Consider the following 20,765-nt stretch of genomic DNA (forward strand, 5'->3'; position numbering starts at 1 on the left):
AAAATAATAAAAAAATAAAGATAAATGACTTTTTTTTTTCCCTATATTAGTGTAAAAAATTAATGGTAATTGTGTAATAATAATGAAAAAGTAGGAATAATTTTATAGTGATATGATTATTTATAAAAATGAGACTATTGTTTTGAGACTGACAAAAATATTAAACAACACTATTGTATTTGAACTGAGGGAATATATTATTAATTAGTAAAAATGTATAAATTTTTTTGACATTTTTATCCTTTAATTTTATATATAAATAAATTGCATGTGTAATTGATATATTTGTAAGTAAAAATTAAAAATATTTTGATACTTTCTAAAAGAAACACTTGAAATGAGATAAACGGAAAAAGATAATAATAGTAATTTGAATTAACGGAGGAAATAATATATACATACTACATATATATTAACACAATATAAAAAATATATATATAATATATTTAAGATGTATAAATAATAGTAATAAATTATAAATATATTATTAATATAAAAATATATATATATATATATCAGAAATATGTATTTTTATTATGTAAAATATTTTTATTTTTTAATCTAATAACACTCCAAAAGCCCCTCTTAAATTGTCACGGAGAGAATATTACATAAACCGGACAAGTAAATTAGAAAGATGGCGGTAATTCATAATCACATTGGCAATCAGTGTAATGACAATAATACCCCTGCCCGGGATCCCTAATCCCTATCTCGTCCGTCTCCTTCCTTGATCCTTTCTCACTCACCGTCACTTTTCACCAGAAGTGAGATTCTCCGCCGTCTGGAGGCTGCCGGCAATCCGTCAATCCCAATCGGAAATTCGAATCCCGTTCTTCATCGGCGTTTCTGTACGATCACAATCTCGTATTTAGAATAACTTGAGGAGCAGAGAACAGAAGAGTAGGGTTCTAACTTCTAGGTCACGGGAATGGGAGTGGACTACTACAACATTCTGAAAGTGAATCGCAACGCGAGCGATGAGGATTTGAAGAAGGCGTACCGACGGTTAGCGATGATCTGGCATCCGGACAAGAATGCGAACAAGTTAGAGGCGGAGAACAAATTCAAGCAGATCTCAGAAGCCTACGATGTGCTCAGCGACCCGCAGAAGCGCCAGATCTACGATCTATACGGCGAGGAGGGCCTCAAATCGGGGCAATTCCCGCCTCAGTCTCGTAGATTTTATCGCGACAATCAGCAGCGTCCAAACCCTAATTTCAGGTTCAACCCTAGGAATGCAGACGATATTTATGCGGAGATTTTTGGGGAGAACAGCAACGGGAATGCTGGAGGAAGCAGCGGCGGCAGTAATGGGAGAGAGGGGAATTTTAGGTATACGACAATGAACGGCGCCGCCGGTGCTTCGAGGAAGGCGCCGCCGGTGGAGAAAGTGCTGATGTGTAGCTTGGAGGAGTTGTACACTGGTTCTACTCGGAAGATGAAGATCTCTCGGAATGTTCTGGATTCTCATGGGTACTTGCATTCTTTTCTTGCTTTGTTTGTTCTTATTTTGTGTTGGTTACTTTTTGGATTGTTCATTTATGGATTGAATCTTTTGAATTGTGCTATGGGTTTTTTATATGGATTGAGAATATTACTGCATTTTTTTGTCTTATGGTTTCAATTTTCATTGCCAATTTGTCATCATTGTTCATTCTTTCTTGATATGTATGTATAGTTTTTTTAGTGGTGGTGTTTTAGTTTGTCACTGATTTTCGCCGTTGCTTATTTCTTTTTTCGGATTGAATTTTAGAATTGGATTATTGTTAGGTAATATTATGCTCTGGATTTAGAAGGTTTGAATTGATGTTGCTTTTTTCCGTCTTATGGTTGCATTGCTAAGTTGCCATTATTGATCATTTTTTTCTTGAACATACATACATATATGTATATATATGTTTATGTGTGTTTAGTTTTGATGGTTTTTTAATTAGGTACTGTTTTGATTCTGGTTTCTTGTTTTGAAATCGAATCTGGGTTCAGGGTGTTCGTTTAATCTGTTTATTGTTTAGTTTAGTGAAGGTAGATGAATTGGGTAATCGTTTGCTATTTATGCTCTGGATGATTTTTTTATTTGGATTAAGAAGGATGTTTTTGAATTATTTTAACAACAGATGTATAGCTGCATTGACGATTTTCTTTGTAGTCGAATGTAACATTTGGTATTTCACTATTACGATGGGGTTTAGTTGATCTTTGAATTGTTAAATGTTGTTCAGTCAATATCTGCTCTGTTGATAAATATGTTCTGCGCATAACAAAGTTAAGTGGAATGCCGTGGTCTCCATAAGCTAGTGTTTGTAATTATTTCTGTTTTTATGAAAAATCGAACACATTAAAAGTAAGTGGCATTTCTACGATAGTCCCAAGTAAGCCGGGATAGATTGATAGAGATATTTTTATAATTATAGTTCTATAATTTTTATGTTTTTTATGGTATGAAAATGTTACCGAAAAGGATATCACTTTGACTTGATAAATTTTGATTGATCTTGAAATTACCAGACCGGTATTACTAAAACTTGGCCTGTCGTTGCACCAACTTTAGGTTATGGAGCTAAAATCTAATTCTGTTGTATCACAAGATTAAGGGCATATTATAAATAACACTAGTTGATTTTATAAAGCGGGATTGAATGTCCTCGATTAAATTAAACTGCGGATAAACCTGTGACGTAGGCTAAGTGAAAATAGTACACTCATATGTTTAATCTAATAAGGCCAAAGAAAGGCTCTGAAAATTTCTAGAACAATCAATTTAACAATTAGTGTAACTTTATGAATTAAGTCATATGATATTAATGTTATCTGAAAAAAATATCAGTCTGAAAGCCGAGTTGGCTTGTCTATTCCTTTTCGACAGCCTCCCACTAAAGTTCAGTTGTTAGGAAGCTTTTATATGATATCATCCAAGAAATGACGACTGTTGGAAGACCACATGAAACTCTTCGTATGGTCGATGTTTATATTCTCCCCGGGATCTGACATTTATGTCTCTAGATTTGTCTCTGAGCTGTCGACAGCTGAAATTAAGTTTCTACTTTGTACACTTGCATTTTATGATTTAGCTCTCTATATAGTTATTTTATTGTGTTACGAAAATAATGTCTAGATTCCTATCGATCAAAATGGTAAATACCTTAAATTTCAAATCCTTGTGTTTACGAACATGTTACCCTGTGTACCGTGCAGCTTGTTCATATTTGTGTGCTTTCACCATTCAAGATAAATACATGATTAGATTAAATGATTAATAAGATAATTAATTCTCAGTATTTTAGGTTGTATGGATGACGCAAAAGTTATGTGTCTTTATGTCTATATCTGAACTATTGAAGGTGCAAAAATGGCGATAATCCGTAGAACTGTGCTCGTCATTTTCTAGAAATTCATATTATTGTTAATGTTCGTTACGAATTACATTATTACAATTCCAGCGCGCAATCTTCATCTTACAATGTCTTTTTCCTTTTCCTCACAAGATCTAATGTACATTTCCGTATCGTGCAGTAGACCCCGTGTTCTCGAGGAGATCTTAACCATCGACATAAAACCAGGATGGAAGAAGGGCACAAAAATAACATTCCCCGAGAAGGGAAACGAAGAGCCCGGCGTAATCCCGGCAGATCTAACTTTCACCGTCGATGAAAAACCGCACCCGATCTTCACGCGCGACGGCAATGATTTGGTCACGAAGCAAGAGATTTCTCTCCTCGAATCCCTGACGGGGAAGACTTTCGAGCTAACAATGCTCGACGGCAGAAACATAACTGCTCCATTGACGGAGATTGTGAAACCCGGACAAGAAATTGTCGTCCCAAACGAGGGAATGCCCTTACCGAAAGATCGAAGGAGGAAAGGAAATCTCAGGATACAAATCGATGTCAGGTACCCAAAAAGGCTTTCGGAGTCGCAAAAGCAAGAACTGAGACGGGTTTTGGGAGGGAATTTATGACGAGCTTTTATTTAAGTTACAAACATCGAGATAATCGGGTAAAGGTATGCCTTTTATTTATTTATTTATTTGTTTTGCAAGTATTTTTAGCTGTAAATACAAAATATGGTATGTTAATTGAAATGTGTGAATACTAGAATATGTCTATTCAAGAAGTTATTTAGGTTTTCTGATTAGCTGAAATTTTTAGGAACTATGAAATGTGACAAAAAGAGTTTTTAGTGTATCTATTTGTTACATTTTGTGGCAAGTTTTTCTTGTTGGGATTGTGTTATGGGCATGAGTTTAGAGTATTAAATATTTTATTTGTTTAAATTAATATAAATAAGTGTTTGATGTGATATCTTGAATGATTTTTTTTTTATTTTTTTTAAGTATAATATAAAAAATACATTTTCGACTAGTAAAAATTTTCTACTGCTCTGTAATATTTGTGTACAAATCTATTATATACATAAAGATATATGTATAGTTATATATATTATACTTTTTTTTTTTTTTTATGACGTGGGATCCGCAATCGCTACCCGAAAGTGCGCATTGGGTAAACTTCTGGCCGAATCTAATATCCTGCAAACCAAGCCCGACGAGAAAGTCATATTAGGCGAACCTATATTATACTCTTTTAGTCCTATTATTTACTCCCTCCGTCAAGGTGCAACATTTGCTTTTGGTACGGGTTTTTAGGTGAGTAGTATTAAGTAGAATAATTTTTTTAATTTTTTTAATTTGGATGATGCGAGGGGATAAAGTGTGAGATAGAGACTAATCATTTCCTATTTTATAGAAATATTGCAAAGATACAAAAAAAAAAAAATGTTGCAGGTTGTTTGGAAGGGAGGGGTAATTTTTTTTTTTTTTTTACTTTTTAAAAATTAAAAACTTTAATCTATTTTGGGAATTTCTTCGTGATATTGGAAACTTCTTTTAAATATACCTGACAATGCAATGTCATGAAACTTTTTATAACTTTTTTATAACGTTGTAAGATTTGATTAGGTAAAATTGGATTTTATATTTTGGATTAAATCTTATAATTTATTATTTTTAAAAGTTTAATTAGACAAATTAATTATAGTAATTTTAATTTATAATTATTTTGTATTATATAGCAATTAATTTTATTAATATATTTTTAATTATTTATTAATTGCTAATTTTAAATTTTGGTGTCTATAGGAGTAATATGCAGTATTTCCTAAATCCCGGAAAATTTATGTGAAGTATAATTAATAAGTAATTAAAAATATTTTAATAAAAATAATAAAAATTTGATTGGAATAACATATGTTATAGGGTGAACAATATATATTTATATATATTTTATCATATTTGTAATACAATATATCTTGAGATATGACCGGATTTATATTCATAAAAATAATTATTGTATAATAATAAATTAAAATTAAAATAATTAAATAATTTAATTAAAATTAAAAAAATTCTAAATTATAAACTTTAAAATATAATTAAAATATATAATTATATATATATTTTTTTAAAAAAAATTATATTAGCCAAATGAAAAATATAACCATTTTATATGGAATTAGAAATTATATATATATATAAAAAAAAAAAAAAGGGCACGGTACGGTGATTATACTTTATTTCGAAAAGGACAATTATTGGCACGTGTGCCTCGACTTAGCCGTATCCTATGTAATCATATGTCACTTTCAAATTATTTTAATCAAGAGTTGTTTATATTTTTAATTTTTAATTATCAAATCGAACAGATTTATGACGAACATATAAATATCATGAACAGCAACTTTTTTAATTATATAAAACATAGGGATATAAGTTAAATATTTTATTATTATTAAATAAATAAACAATATATTGAATTCTTATAGTTTAATGTATTCTATATGATTTATATATGGTTGATATAAAAATAAATAAAAACCATAAACATTAGTTACATTTACAAATTACTTTTTAATAATATAAAATGTATGAATTAAATAAGTTTTTTTATTAAATAAAAACATAATTAAATTATTGATTATGCAACGCATATATATTACTTAATACTCAATATTTTTTGAGTCAAGATCTATACTCCTTCCGTCCACAAGCTAACGTCCTACTTTTTTATTTGGAATGTCCAACAATTATTGTCCTTTTTTTATTTTTATACACAAAATTTACTCTTTTACCTTTACTTTATTTACTCTTTCATTTTCTATACACAAGATTAAGGACAAATTTGTCATTTTATAGCAAAATCCTAATTGCCTAAAAATACATGTAAATATCAAATAGGACATTAGAAAATGGACGGAGGTACATATAAGCATTAAACATATTCGACAATTATATTCAATAAATGAGTGCATCAAAAAAATAAATAAACAATATCATTTATTAAATATATAAAGTAACACCACATCCCTATTATAAAAACTTGTATAATATGTGAATATAAAATGACTAAACCATAATAAAATTTTATTAAATACTCTATCCATTCCAAAACTATAGTCTTAATTGGGTTGGACACGAGATTTAAAAAATATTAATATTATATTAGTAGTTGCTAAAAAGTATAGATAAAAGACTTTTTTGGCCTTGTGAGGTATTAGTGTAAAAAGTAGTGACAATTGTGTAATAAAAATGAAAACGTATGGGATAGTTTTATGGTGAGATTATGGAAATAAGACTATTATTTTTGGACGGACAAAAATAGTAAACAAAAATATTGTATTGAAACAGAGAGAGTACTATAAAACTATTGACCAATCAAAAGATAGATTGAATTATAAAAAATATATATATATTTTAAATTATATACAATATAGTACTTCTCTGTCCATTTACAATGTTTACATATTTCTATTTTGGGACGTCCAATTACAAAGTTAACATTTCATTAAATACCCTATTTTTTTTCTACAGATACCCTTACTTTACATCATTATTTTTACACAAAAAATTAAGGGCAAAAATATCATTACACTACTTTTAACTACTCACTATAATTAAAATACTATTATTTTTTAAACACCGCGTTAAAAATAAATATAAATTTTGTAAGTGGACGGAGGGAGTATAATTTTCTATTAAACATATGATCTAAATAGATATTTCTATAACAATTGTTTGATTAAAATTTCAAACCCAAATCACTACTTATTTATTTTGAACGTTTTCAATAAAATAAAACATGTTAAAAATATTATAATTAATATTTATTTGTTTACTTATTTATTTTATAAATCATATTTATTAAAAATGAATATCTATCCACCAACAATAAATTTTAAAATATCCATAAAAATCGAATATTTGTACCAACCATATAATCTATCCTATAATTTATAACAAACACACTCACCTATAAAAATATTTTTACTTGTTGATTGTCTTTTTTAATTTTTAATAACTTTTAGATAAATTATTTTTTAAATATTACGATCTTGTATGAAATCTAATTATTAATCTAGAGTGTTTTATTTATATTTTAAAAAATTAAATTAAATTTTGAAAGACAAATAATAAAAATTTACAAACCTAATTTAAATACTTCCTATAGCCATATCCATAAATTGTTCTATTTGAAATATTTAATTTTTAAAATTTTATTATACAATTTTTATAATTTTTGTATAGAAAGTATACATTTTTTTTTAATCTTAAAATAATATATAAAATTTCTATGTAAATTAAAAATACAAACACAACTTAAAACATTGGAAAAATAATTATAAAAAAAAAAATCCTAACAAAATAACTAAATAAATGGTGTAAAATATTAATATTCAAGTTATTATCTAGATATTATTTTTGGTTTATAGAAAATTTTAAAATATAATAAAAGCATATATATAGTTATAATAATTTCTTGATGAAATTAATCACAACAACATTTTATATTATAGTTATTATATAAACTAAAATGTTTCAATATTTGTTCTAAAGTGTTTCTTTCTTTAAAATACTCAATTTATTGTATTTTTATTATTTAAAATACAATTTATAAAATTATTTTAAATAAAAATATATAAATGAATAAAGTAATTAATATTATGTATTGTAAGAATAATTAAAATTTTGATTTTGTACATAATGCTTTCAAATTTGATTTTATCAAAAGTTATACTCTTGCTTCCAACTTTTATTTAAATTTTATTATTTTTGAAAATGTAAAATACCATAACACATAAATATACAAAAAATAATAATAATAGTTCTTCTTAATAATTGTACCATCTACTTAACATAATAAATACCCTTTCAACTTACAATATATTACACAAATACCATTACTTTTATATTACACCATATTAATAAAGATATTTTTGTCTTTTTTTACTATAATTCAATATAATACTAATATTAAAAAATTTACACGCAAAAAACAAACGTCATCCTTCCAATGAGACGGAGGGAGTATCATAATAATATATTGGACTCACATGATTTTATTTTAAGAAAAATTTAATAAAAATTTGAATTTAAAAAGTATTTGAATTATTTCATATATTTGAAAGTAAAATTTGAAGGATGTGTTTGTTTCGTAAAATTGTTTGAAAGGAAATTTTTTTATTTAAAGTATAAAGAATTGTTTTAAAAAAATACATAAAAAAAAATTAGTGAAAAAACAAAATCGAAGTATATTCACTAAAAATAAAATTTTATTAGTTTAAAAGAAATCAATAAGATTATATTAATAATACTAAAGAGTGTGGGCATTTTTCTTTTTTGTCTCAATTAACCTGTTTTTCTTTTTATTTTAAATAAAAATAAAAAAATTAAAAAAAACAAAACACATACAAAATATATTTATCTCATGTATTTTTATATTTGCCTTCCACCATTCATATAAAATAAAAAATATTATAATTTATAACAAATTGAATAAAAAATTTGTTAAAAAAAAAAAATATAACGTTATAAAAATAAATAAAAAATTTATCCATATTATTTATAAACGAAAAAAAACTTTTAATATATAACTTTTACTTCCATTTAATATTTTTAATTTAATAATAAAAAATCATCCAAACTTATAAATACATATAAAATTTTTATATAATATATTTTATTTATCCAGATTATTATAACAAAATATAATAAAAATATCTAAATTGAAAATTATATATATATATACATGCATATAATTACTGAGTAAGCAAGAAGAGTTCTTCTCTAACTGTTTCCACTATTCCTGCGTTCGAGATCTTCTCCTTACACTATTTAATTCTATATATTATTTCTCAGAGGAAGAGGAAAGGAGTTAATTAATTGCAGTGAGTTTTTGATTTTTGACTAAGGAGTTATTGCAGTGAGTTTTTGATTTTTGACGATGGGCGACGGACCGCAGGCTCTCGACGCTGTGTTGAAGGAGGAGGTGGATTTGGTAATCGAATTGCTTAATTTTTTGAATAATCAACAGTGGAATTGTTAATTAATTGATTGATTGATTGTTCTTCGTTTTTACGTTGTTGTTGATTTGGATTTTCGATTGCAGGAGAATGTTCCTATTGATGACGTTTTCGAGAATCTGAGATGCTCGAAGGAAGGTTTAACGAGCGCTGCTGCGCAGGAGAGATTAGTCAGTTTTGGATACAACAAGCTCGAGGAGAAGAAGGTAATTGGATTCTGTAAAATTGAAATTATGATTCTATGTTTGGTTTTTGCAATTGCTTTTTGGTTCTGATTTTACGGTGAATTCGATTTTTTACTGTGTTCGTTGTGCATTGTTGTTGTTGGATTTTGTTAGGAGAACAAATTCCTGAAATTTCTAGGGTTTATGTGGAATCCTTTGTCATGGGTCATGGAAGTTGCTGCTGTTATGGCTATTGCTCTTGCTAATGGAGGCGTAAGAACACTTTTTTTTTTTTTTTTTCTTTTTTTTTGATTGGATATGAAATAGGGTTGTAAATTAATTATATATATATAATATAAAATTTTAATATTCGATTATTCACACATGTTTGGATTGATGATGAAATATATATATACATATATATTTTACAAATTATATAGATTAAACTAAATTTATTTATACTATTATTTTTTTTAAGTTTTATATAAATAAATATATCATATATAATTAGAAGTACAACTATACAATAATATTTTAATTTTTGTTAGAGAGTTTTTATGTTTCAATTTTAAAAATTTAATAAATATTAGTATGTATTTATTATTATTATTTAGTTATTTTAATATTATTTTGAATTATATAATTACAAAATTCTTAATAGAATCAAATTGGACAAACAAGAATTTAATTTTGAATAAAATATTTGAATGATAGCTTTAAAATTATAAATTGAAAATTACGTACATAATTTGCAGGGGAAGCCGCCGGATTGGCAGGATTTCGTGGGAATAATAACGTTGCTTTTCATTAACTCGACGATAAGTTTTATCGAAGAGAACAACGCTGGCAATGCAGCAGCTGCTCTCATGGCTCGTCTTGCTCCCAAAGCTAAGGTTTCAATTTCAATTTCAATTTCGATTTTTTGTTATTGTAAGAAGCAATTTTTTGTGTGATTTATGTTTCAATGATTGATTCTATTTGAATATTGTTGAAAGGTTCTAAGAGACGGACAGTGGCGCGAGGAAGAGGCGGCGATTTTGGTACCCGGCGACATAGTCAGTATTAAGCTCGGAGATATCATTCCAGCCGATGCTCGTTTGCTCGAGGGTGATCCGTTGAAAATCGATCAGGTTCGTGTCTTTTAATCGTTGGGTCGATGATATTTGGTTAATGTAGTTTTGATCGAGTTGGAAGTCTTTTCTGCAGTCGGCGTTAACGGGAGAGTCTCTTCCCGTGACGAAGGGACCCGGCGAGGGAGTGTACTCGGGATCGACTTGCAAACAGGGTGAGCTCGAGGCGATCGTGATTGCCACCGGAGTCCGTACTTTCTTTGGGAAAGCTGCGCATCTCGTCGATTCGACTAACCAAGTTGGACACTTCCAAAAGGTAAGTTCGATAAAAAATAAATATCTGATATGATAGTACTGTGAGATAATATATATTTACGATTTTGAGATTTTGTTGTTTTGGTCATAGGTTTTGACGTCGATCGGGAACTTTTGCATTTGCTCGATCGCGGCGGGCATGATCGTCGAGCTTATCGTGATGTATCCGATTCAACACCGGACGTATCGCATCGGGATCGACAACTTACTCGTTTTACTCATCGGTGGCATTCCGATTGCGATGCCTACGGTCCTTTCGGTTACGATGGCCATTGGTTCGCATCGATTGTCTCAACAGGTATTCGCGATTGATTGTTATGGTTTACAATTACGATAACATCTTTTTGATCGTAGATCGATTTATATGAAGGGCGCGATTACTAAGCGAATGACGGCGATCGAAGAAATGGCGGGGATGGACGTGCTGTGCAGCGACAAAACAGGGACGTTGACGTTGAACAAGCTTACGGTCGACGAGAATATTGTCAAGGTTAATGAGTTTTTGATTTCTACGGTGGCGATATTCAAATTGATATTCAAATCGATCTGATCGTATTTTCTTCGCTGCGTTACAGGTGTTCGCCGACGGTGTCGATGCATCAACGTTGATTCTAATGGCAGCCCGAGCTTCTCGAACGGAAAATCAGGATGCGATCGACACTGCTATAGTCGGGAAGCTGTCCGATCCTAAGGAGGTAAAAAAACGTCGCCGCGATCTTATACATTAAAATTCCGCGACTTAAAATCACGTAATATATTGTCGACAGGCGCGCGCCGGCATTGAAGAACTACACTTCCTCCCGTTCAACCCAACCGATAAACGGACTGCTTTAACCTACCTCGACGGTGCCGGAAAAATGCACAGGGTCAGTAAAGGCGCGCCGGAGCAGGTACCATCGACAATCCTCGACACTTTTTTTTTTTCGGACTTATTCGATTTATTCTGAATTCTTCTGCGAACTGCGCGTAGATTTTAAGCCTCGCCCACAATAAGTCGACGATCGCGAAGAGCGTGCATGAGGTGATCGACAAATTTGCCGAGCGAGGTTTGAGATCGTTGGCCGTGGCGTACCAGGTACTAATTTCGCCGTATACTTTAATTTTTGTTACTGTTATCGACGAATGTGAATACATTACGTCGCTCGAGTTTACTCGCAGGAAGTTCCGGAAGGTTCGAAAGAGAGCGCTGGCGGCCCATGGCAGTTTATCGGTATACTGCCGCTGTTTGATCCTCCGCGAGTCGACAGTGCGGAGACTATACGACGAGCGCTCAATCTCGGCGTCAATGTGAAGATGATCACCGGTAAAAAAAACTCAGATCCCCTATTTTAAGTGACGGTATCGACTATTATCGATTTGCACATGCTTTTATTCGACACAATTAAATAAAAGCATATAATAATTTTTTTATTTTACCGAATCAATTGTTGTATAAGATTCTGTCTTTTTATACAAGTAACTTATATGATATAAAGATAAGGGTATTTGTAATGTTAGATAAATTGTACTGTTACTAAAAATAAATGTTACTTTGTGTGAGAATGATGGATTATTTATATTATATTAACATAACTCATGTCCTATCTATCTTTATATCGAGTGTTGTATGTCTTTATCAATTAATCACTGAATTCATTGGTGTTAACAGGCGACCAGCTCGCGATAGGGAAGGAAACGGGACGAAGGTTAGGAATGGGAACAAACATGTATCCGTCGTCGGCGCTGTTGGGGCAGCTCAGAGACGAATCGATTACTCCTCTACCTATCGACGAGCTCATCGAGAAAGCTGATGGCTTTGCCGGAGTCTTCCCTGGTGAATCTCCTTTTTCTCGAGTGTTACGAAATCTTACATATCCTTAAACTTTCGATTAATTTTTTGCGTCATTTTGTTCTATATTTCATCAGAACATAAGTACGAAATCGTGAAGCGCCTGCAAGCTCGGAAACATATCTGCGGCATGACGGGCGATGGAGTCAACGACGCTCCGGCTCTGAAGAAAGCCGATATTGGAATTGCCGTCGCTGATGCGACCGATGCAGCGCGGAGCGCTTCCGATATTGTTCTTACGGAACCCGGCCTTAGCGTCATAATTAGCGCCGTTTTGACGAGCCGCGCGATCTTCCAACGGATGAAAAACTACACGGTATTGTATCTCGTGTTTTTTATATTGATTCGTTAACAGATACATTTTTTTTTTCTTATCGATTCGGTCTTGTTGTCGCAGATTTACGCTGTTTCCATAACCATTCGTATTGTGGTAAGAGCAATCGTAATCGTCTTTGATTTGCGGTTTTCTTGGCGTTCGATTTTTTGCGCGCGCTCTGTTGTTTGACGCTTTTTTCCGTTTTGTTCGTGTTCTTTTCAGCTCGGTTTCTTGTTGTTAGCCCTGATATGGAGATTCGACTTCCCGCCTTTCATGGTGCTTATCATCGCAATTCTCAATGATGGTTAGTTTCCGGCCTTATCAATATGCCCAAAGAATGATTTTATTCAAATGTGCAGTTGAAATTCATGTTTTCGACATTTTCTTATTCATGTTTTATATAGATTGTTACAATGTATGTATACGTTAATATACTTAGTATGTACTCCATGAACTATTATTATATGTTGTACGTTCATATATTGTATTTATATTATGATTTATATATTAAGCGTAACAACTATCGGATTTATTCGTTGAAGGTACTATTATGACTATATCGAAAGATAGAGTCAAACCATCTCCATTGCCGGACAGTTGGAAACTTTCCGAGATATTCGCCACCGGAATTGTTCTCGGAAGTTACTTAGCGATGATGACCGTTATATTCTTTTGGATTTCATACAGAACTGACTTCTTCCCGGTAAGCCACTATCCTTTGTCGCATTCACAATTCTTATTCTATTTTATCGACTCATATTTTCATCGAATGATAAAAAATCGCAGCACATATTCGGAGTGCCGACTCTTCAAAACTCCACCGTAGACAACTACAAGAAACTCATTTCCGCCGTATATCTCCAAGTAAGCACGATCAGCCAGGCTTTAATATTCGTAACTAGGTCTCGAAGCTGGTCCTACGCGGAGCGCCCAGGACTATTCCTCATTTCAGCATTCGCCATTGCTCAATTGGTTAGCTATCTCTTCGAAACACTCTTCTTTTAACTCAATGCTAACCTTGTCTCGTTCGAATATTGATTCTTCCATCAATATATTTCAGATTGCGACGCTGATTGCAGTATACGCAAATTGGAGCTTTGCATCGATCAAAGGAATCGGATGGGGTTGGGCTGGTGTCATTTGGCTTTATAACATTCTTTGCTATATTCCACTCGACATCGTCAAGTTCTTCATCCGATATGCACTCACCGGACGAGCTTGGGATCTTGTAACTGAGAATAGGGTAAATTTGGGTAGCTTTTAATCATTTTTCTTACTTTTTATTTTTTTAATTTCTGCTCGTATCTCTTAACCAACGATTATATTTTGTTTTATATAAGACTGCTTTCACACGGAAGAAGGATTTTGGAAGAGAGGAACGTGAGCTCGAATGGGCTTGCAATCAAAGATCACTTCACGGCTTACAAGTATCCCGGACCGAAGAAACTAACAATGCGACTGAACTAAATCAGATCGCTGAGGAAGCCCGCCGGAGAGCTGAAATTGCGAGGTAAAACTTTTTTTTGTTTATTATTTTTAACTTTCAATAATAACGTGCAGAAAATAATATAAAAATTTAGAAAAATTACAAGCTAATTATAATATTTTATTTTATTTTAATCATATTTTGATATAATATTTTTTAAAAATTTATATTTAAACTATAGAACTTAAATATTTCGAATTTACCCATTTTAGATAACTTCAATTGAAAATATTTCCTTATAGATCGGATTTTTAGCTTATTGGTTGTTTAAACAACATTAATTTGAATGTTTTGGTATAGGTTACGGGAATTGCATACTCTAAAAGGCCATGTCGAGTCGGTGGTGAAGATGAGGGGACTCGACATCGAAATGATCCAACAATCCTACACCGTGTAGGAATATCGGCGACCTCTTTTTTAACTATTTTCTTTTAGAAGAATTAAGAAACTAAGTTCGGTTCAGTTTGGCTCGTTATATATGTATATGGGTGGCTGGGTTTTGGTAACGGCATCACACTTGTTTTATATAGTGGATGTCACTTTTTTGTTATGTGTATTGGAAATGTTTAAGAATTGTCTATTAATCTATTATCATCCCTTGTTGAATCGAGACTTTTGTTTGTGTTCTCTATTAAATTATATAGATTTTTTTTTTACCTAATTAAGTATCCTACTTTGTAGGAGATCTTTAAATTTACTCACATCATTAGGAAAATAATTGAATTTAAATCAAAATTCAAATTCACAATTAAATAAAGGTTTAGTACTATAGTCTTTAAGCAAATATAATTTAAACCAAAATTTAAATTTACAATCCAAAAAACCGTTTAGGGTTATAGTATTGAGCAAAGTATTAAAAATTAAAGAAAACTAAGATGAAAGATGACAAAATTGAAAATATAACTCCTAGTATGACACATTGAATTCAATAATTCATTAAAAAATAATAATATTTCATTAGTTCATAAAAATATATAAATTTTTTTATATTTTTGTTCTTTAGCATTATATATAAATTAATTATAGATGCTTATAATTTAAATAAAAATTAAAAGATATTTTGGTATTTATATATAATTACTTTTACTAACATAAAACAAAGTAAAAATAATTCTTTTAAGTTTAAGTTGTGACGAAAAAGATATTTAAATAATTAAATTATTCTTGTTTAATCAATTACCAGTATCAATTCAGTCCATACTAAACTAATTTTTCACATCAAACATATAATCTAAAACCATGTTTGATAATTAATTGAATTATCTTAACTTAACAATAATGTGGCCATTCTCATTTAAATAAATAGCACATAATCCATAATTCCACTATTTCTATTGTTCCCTAATTCACTCAAAACCATATTACATATATATATATATATAAGTCCTAATTAAAATATTAAATAAACCCTCAAAATCCAACAATATTCCCTTAAACCCCATAACTAAAATTTCCGAATTTCTTTTCCCTCCAATTCCAATTCCATTTCCAATTCTACCCTTTTATACCTATACCATTTTGCACACACCAAAAAGTATGCAAAATTAAGCCCACAAATCCCAGCCACCATATAATAAAACATATCCAACCTCCCCTTGTTCAAATCCTCCGGCAGCCAATTCCCAGCCGGCGACTCCGCCGTCGCGCGGTGCACCACCGATATCAGCAGCCCATTCAGGTAGCTCGCCGCCGCCATCGCGCAAAAAAAGAACGATCCGGCGAACGACCGCATGCTCTCCGGGAACTGCTTGTAGAAAAACTCGACCTGCCCGATCGCCGCGAACGCCTCCGCCAGCCCCGCCAGCACCAGCTGCGGCACCAGCCACATCGCCGACATCGGCGACGCCGCGCCGCGGCTGCCGCTGATGACAATGTCGGCGGTGCGATCGAGGGCTAAGCGGCGGCGGCGGCGCTCGACGAGTGCGGCGACGAGGGACTCGATGACGGTGAGGAATATTCCGGCGCCAATGCGTTGGAGGACGGTGATGCCGCCGTCGAGGCGGGTGAGGCGGCGGAGGGCGGGGACGAGGAGGCGGTCGTAGAGGGGGAGGAAGAGGACGAGGGTGGTCATGGAGAAGATGGAGTAGGTCGCCGGAGGGATTTGGAAGGTGGCGGCGAGGTGGCGGTCGGATTGCATGGCTTGGAAGACGAGGTATTGTTGCTTCTCGCCGACGTGGTAGAGCACGGCGGCGGCCCAAATCGGGATGACCCGGACGACACATTTGAGCTGCTCCACCTGCTGGAGGCTGCAGAGCCGCCACGGGTTCGACGGCGAGCCGTCGGGGTTCCGGCGGTCCGCCGCCGTGAGGATAGCCGCTTTGTCGAGGAACCTTTTTTTGACATGAAATAACAAGATGAAATCATAATTAAATATACATAATAGAAAATTGTTGCTAGCTAGGCTCACTATACGTAAATATTTTTGAAATATTTGATGATATTGATTAACAATCACTTTTAAAAATATATATTGCATCAAATATGTATTCTTATTTAAAATATTAAAGACATACTCATTTTTATATAAAACATTTACATCCAATATCTATATATCATGTTAAATAATATATTCAAAATAAAATATTAACACTTATTTATATTATATTAAATAATTATTTAAATTTATAATTTTAATATTCAAAACTCAAATTCAAAAAACCTGAATCTCCAACCAAAATACTACATTAATAATTTTCATGCATAGATATATTCATGAATCTGTCTTGTATATATATATATATATATACTTCATATATTCCATAAAAAGGATACCATTTTTTTAATTTTGTTTGTCCCAAAACAAATGTATTATTTCCTAATTTAGTAATTATACTACTTAATTAATACTCCATCCGTCCCATATTTTTCCATTTTAGTCCATCCCATAACAAAGTATCAATTTCCTTTTCTTTTAGTAATTGTACTATCTACCTAACATTACAAATACCCTTACAACTTACAATATATTACACAAATGTCATTACCTTTATATCACACATACTAATAAAGTTATTTTAGTCATTTATATTTTATTCCTACTATATCCCAATATAATACTAATATTTTTAAAACTACGTGCAAAAAGCAAATGGATACTTCTTTTTGGGACGGAGGGAGTATAATTAATATCCTTACAACTTTCAATGTATTATGCAATGACATTACTTTTATATCACACAATCTAATAAGGATACTTTTGTTATTTTTACTATAAATTAATATAATACTAATATTAAAAAATTTATGTAGTAAATGTCACCGACTTTATGGGAAAGAGGTAGTATAATAATTAGCCTAAACTTATTAAAAAAAAAATCCATTTTGCATTCGATATGATTTTTTTACTTGCTAGTACATGCGTGTATAAATATATAAATACACACTTTTGTACTGTTATGAGTATAGTATTAGCAATCCAAATTCCTAACAAATTCTCAAGTTGTTCAATACAGATTTATTATAAATGAGGCTGAAAGTAGGACAAATTATTTTTAATAGGCATATATAGTTTAATTATAGTATAGATACATATATAAGCACATAATTCAATATATATATATATATATTTGTCCTATGCAAGAGAGTTGAGATTAACATATAGTTCAAAAAAATCTCCACTGGTTTTGATAAGACAAAAAGGCAAATTTAATTTATTTATTTATTTAATAGTGGTGAAAATCAGATCACACCTACCCGAACACATGCAAGATGCATGTCCAAAACTTTTTAGAATTACATCAAGCAATATTGATTGTGACTTATCTAAACATGCATTAACTAAATGGAATTACTTTTGCTATACACCCAACAAATCATAAATTATTATTGAAAAAAAATAATATTTTATATAATATTTTTGTAAAAATAAAATAAAATTATAGGGTTTATTCACCGAGCGTTTTTGAATGAATTAATTTTTTTACGTGTAATATAAAAAATTGTATCATAAAAGATAAAAATACATTATTTTAAGTTGAACATTTAAATTTTTCAATTTTTTTAATAAGTATTTGAATTTTTGTAACTTTTTAACTTTATTTTATATATTTTGTTACTCCTTCCGTCGCATATAATTTATTTCCATTTTCTATTTTTCGCATATAATTTGTTATTTCTTTTTTTAGAAATATAATTATACAATTTAATCACGTTTCAAATTTTAAATTTTTTAATTTTTTAAATCTTAATTAAACTATTTAGTTATCTTAAATCTTAATCTATAATTATTTTTACTAATATATTTTTAATTATTTACTAATTTTATTTTATTTTAAATTCTCGTATCTACGGTAATTATTCATATTACATGGAACGAAAGAAGTACTATTATTATAGGAAATCGCAATCCAAAAATTGACTTAAATGAACAAAATCAGAACATATATTTGATATGATATTTTATAAAAATTATTGTTATTACAGAGGGGCAAAAGTTCTAAAAATATTTATATAAATAGAACTCAAAACTTAAAAAATCCTTATTAAATATAAATAAAGTCTAAATTTTAATAAAAATAAATTTTGAATATAATAAAATTAAAATAAAACAAAAACAAACACACATGGCGGGTGGGACATGCAAAATGTAGTGCATTATCATTTATCACACTAGGGTGATTTCTAGAAGATCTCTGGACCCGAGGTCCCGGTCAATCTGCAGCGTTCATGCTGTGGCCTCACATTATGAACGGTTCAGATTTCTCGGTAGTTGAATAGTACGATTAGTATTGAACTAAACTGAATTTATTATCGTAATGCTGAAATTTTATTTTCAAAAAATGAATAATTAATTTAATTTAAAAAAAAAAAATAGTTGCTGAGGATTTAGATAACTAAAATAATAAAATATAGAAATAAATTTAAAAGGTTACCTGAATTGATTGGTGTATGGCAGCTTAGAATTGATGGATTTGGCCGGAGTGTAGTTGTAGAGGCTGAGCCACGGCTGCGCCGGCGACTTCAGCCGCCGCTTCCTGGCGGCGACAACCAGCACCTGCAGTAGACTCGTCAAAGGACTTCCCTCAGGCTTAACAATCACATAGATTTTTGTTCCCATAAAGAAGAGGAAACACGATATCAACATAAATGCCGTCGGAATCGCAAATCCGATCGGCCAGCTGACGTCGGACTGCACGTAAACGACGGCGGTTACCGACACGAGCTGCGCGAACGTCAGCGTGAAGAAATACCAGTTGAAGAAACTGTCGATTCCTCTCTTTCCAGATTCTGTTTTCGGATTGAATTGATCTGCACCGAACGCCAGATTGCACGGTCTAATCGCGCCGGCGCCGAGGATCATCAGTCCAAATCCGAACAGGAGAAACGCCATTTGCGCCGCCGTCGGTCCGACGCACCGCTCATCCGCCGCTCCGCAATGCGGCGGATGCATATTTTTGAAAGCAGCTGTCAGAGTAATCACCAACAATCCCTAATTCCACTCAAATTAACGATTTACGATTCAACATTTCTCCACGATTTCCTCAATTTCGACTACAAAAACGACCAAAACTCAATTAAAATTACCAGGAAGGAAGCAACGGATCCGAATCCGAGAGTGTTGTACCGTCCGAAGTAGGTGTCGCAGAGATACGCTCCGATTAAGGTAGCGAAATTCGTTGTGCCATGGAAGACGTTGAGGAGAGTGGTAGCGGAGATGCGCTTCATATTGAACACTGTAGTTAAATACACTTGGAGATTGAAGAGCGTACCAATAGCTCCAAGCTTCTCGAATGTCTCATTTCCTGCAGATCGATCAATCGCTTTAATTACTGATTTCACTCAAAAATTATCAATCCATCAGAAGTGGAAAAGCTTCAGAGAATTAGTTACCGATGATGTAAGGCATGGCTTTGATTCCTCTGTAGTTGATTTCAGGCTCGTCGGCTTCGCTTTCCATGGCGGTTTCCTCCTTCGCCTCCATGACTCCTGTTCTCGAACAGCAGTGACGTGTACCTGAGCAAATTGACAGTGAACCAGTGGATTGCAACGCACAGAGACAGATATATATAAGTATATATATTATAATATGTTCACGTCCATATATATATATATATATAGCCTTGTTGTTACCTTGTGCTGCAGAGAGCAATGGACGGTGGAAGATTGGTGTGGCGAGTAAGATTTATTTGTAGCCGTTGGATTAAAGGATTGGGTGTGTTGTGTTGCAAGCTCCCATGGGAGGGGATAAGGCTTCTTTTTTTTTCTTTTTTTTTCTCTTTTTTTTTTCATAAAA

General features: G+C 31.8%; 3 protein-coding genes across 6 annotated transcripts; 2 read left to right on the forward strand and 1 right to left on the reverse strand.

Annotated features, from left to right (window-relative positions):
* Nucleotides 1-611: 611 nt before the first annotated feature.
* On the forward strand, nt 612-4,113 carry LOC127246183 (uncharacterized). Of its 2 annotated transcripts, none has more exons than XM_051267435.1 (2): nt 612-1,476; nt 3,517-4,113. In XM_051267435.1, exons 1-2 carry the CDS (start codon nt 932-934, stop codon nt 3,956-3,958), a joined length of 987 nt encoding a protein of 328 aa, XP_051123392.1. In that variant the 5' UTR covers nt 612-931; the 3' UTR covers nt 3,959-4,113. The 2 variants fall into 2 exon arrangements, with proteins under 2 accessions (XP_051123392.1, XP_051123391.1); XM_051267434.1 differs by having other exon boundaries at nt 626-1,476; nt 3,514-4,113.
* A 5,162-nt stretch (nt 4,114-9,275) lies between these two features.
* LOC127246083 (plasma membrane ATPase 1-like) lies at nt 9,276-14,940 on the forward strand. Its single transcript, XM_051267286.1, has 21 exons — nt 9,276-9,329; nt 9,441-9,560; nt 9,693-9,791; nt 10,274-10,411; nt 10,514-10,648; nt 10,725-10,904; nt 10,995-11,201; nt 11,274-11,393; nt 11,479-11,598; nt 11,671-11,793; nt 11,874-11,978; nt 12,062-12,206; nt 12,552-12,716; nt 12,809-13,047; nt 13,129-13,161; nt 13,270-13,351; nt 13,590-13,750; nt 13,834-14,019; nt 14,108-14,290; nt 14,388-14,557; nt 14,834-14,940. The coding sequence occupies exons 1-21, from the start codon at nt 9,276-9,278 to the stop codon at nt 14,928-14,930; spliced, it is 2,862 nt and encodes a 953-aa protein (XP_051123243.1). The 3' UTR covers nt 14,931-14,940.
* An 862-nt stretch (nt 14,941-15,802) lies between these two features.
* Nucleotides 15,803-20,544, reverse strand: LOC127246100 (protein NRT1/ PTR FAMILY 2.11-like). 3 transcript variants are annotated; one of them, XM_051267310.1, is made up of 4 exons: nt 20,363-20,544; nt 20,057-20,274; nt 19,405-19,961; nt 15,803-16,863 (listed from the first exon to the last, which is right to left on the reverse strand). In XM_051267310.1, exons 1-4 carry the CDS (start codon nt 20,451-20,453, stop codon nt 15,978-15,980), a joined length of 1,752 nt encoding a protein of 583 aa, XP_051123267.1. In that variant the 5' UTR covers nt 20,454-20,544; the 3' UTR covers nt 15,803-15,977. The 3 variants fall into 3 exon arrangements, with proteins under 3 accessions (XP_051123267.1, XP_051123269.1, XP_051123268.1); XM_051267312.1 differs by having other exon boundaries at nt 19,405-19,526; nt 20,363-20,543; XM_051267311.1 differs by lacking the exon at nt 20,363-20,544 and having other exon boundaries at nt 19,405-19,936; nt 20,057-20,192.
* Nucleotides 20,545-20,765: the final 221 nt, after the last annotated feature.

This window comes from Andrographis paniculata, unplaced genomic scaffold, assembly GCF_009805555.1.
Source record: "Andrographis paniculata isolate CXL003 unplaced genomic scaffold, ASM980555v1 Contig26END, whole genome shotgun sequence".
Classification (NCBI taxonomy): Eukaryota; Viridiplantae; Streptophyta; class Magnoliopsida; order Lamiales; family Acanthaceae; genus Andrographis; species Andrographis paniculata.

Excerpts from the sequence above, each read along its gene's own strand:
- LOC127246100 (XM_051267310.1), bottom strand. The coding sequence starts at position 20,453 with ATGGAGGCGAAGGAGGAAACCGCCATGGAAAGCGAAGCCGACGAGCCT. Across the intron at positions 20,275-20,362 it reads AGCCATGCCTTACATCATCG|GAAATGAGACATTCGAGAAG; the intron begins GTAACTAATTCT and ends ATCGATCTGCAG. Across the intron at positions 19,962-20,056 it reads GATCCGTTGCTTCCTTCCTG|GGATTGTTGGTGATTACTCT; the intron begins GTAATTTTAATT and ends GAGTGGAATTAG.
- LOC127246183 (XM_051267434.1), top strand. The coding sequence starts at position 932 with ATGGGAGTGGACTACTACAACATTCTGAAAGTGAATCGCAACGCGAGC. Across the intron at positions 1,477-3,513 it reads AATGTTCTGGATTCTCATGG|TAGACCCCGTGTTCTCGAGG; the intron begins GTACTTGCATTC and ends CGTATCGTGCAG.
- LOC127246083 (XM_051267286.1), top strand. The coding sequence starts at position 9,276 with ATGGGCGACGGACCGCAGGCTCTCGACGCTGTGTTGAAGGAGGAGGTG. Across the intron at positions 12,717-12,808 it reads CTTTGCCGGAGTCTTCCCTG|AACATAAGTACGAAATCGTG; the intron begins GTGAATCTCCTT and ends ATATTTCATCAG. Across the intron at positions 13,162-13,269 it reads CCATAACCATTCGTATTGTG|CTCGGTTTCTTGTTGTTAGC; the intron begins GTAAGAGCAATC and ends TGTTCTTTTCAG.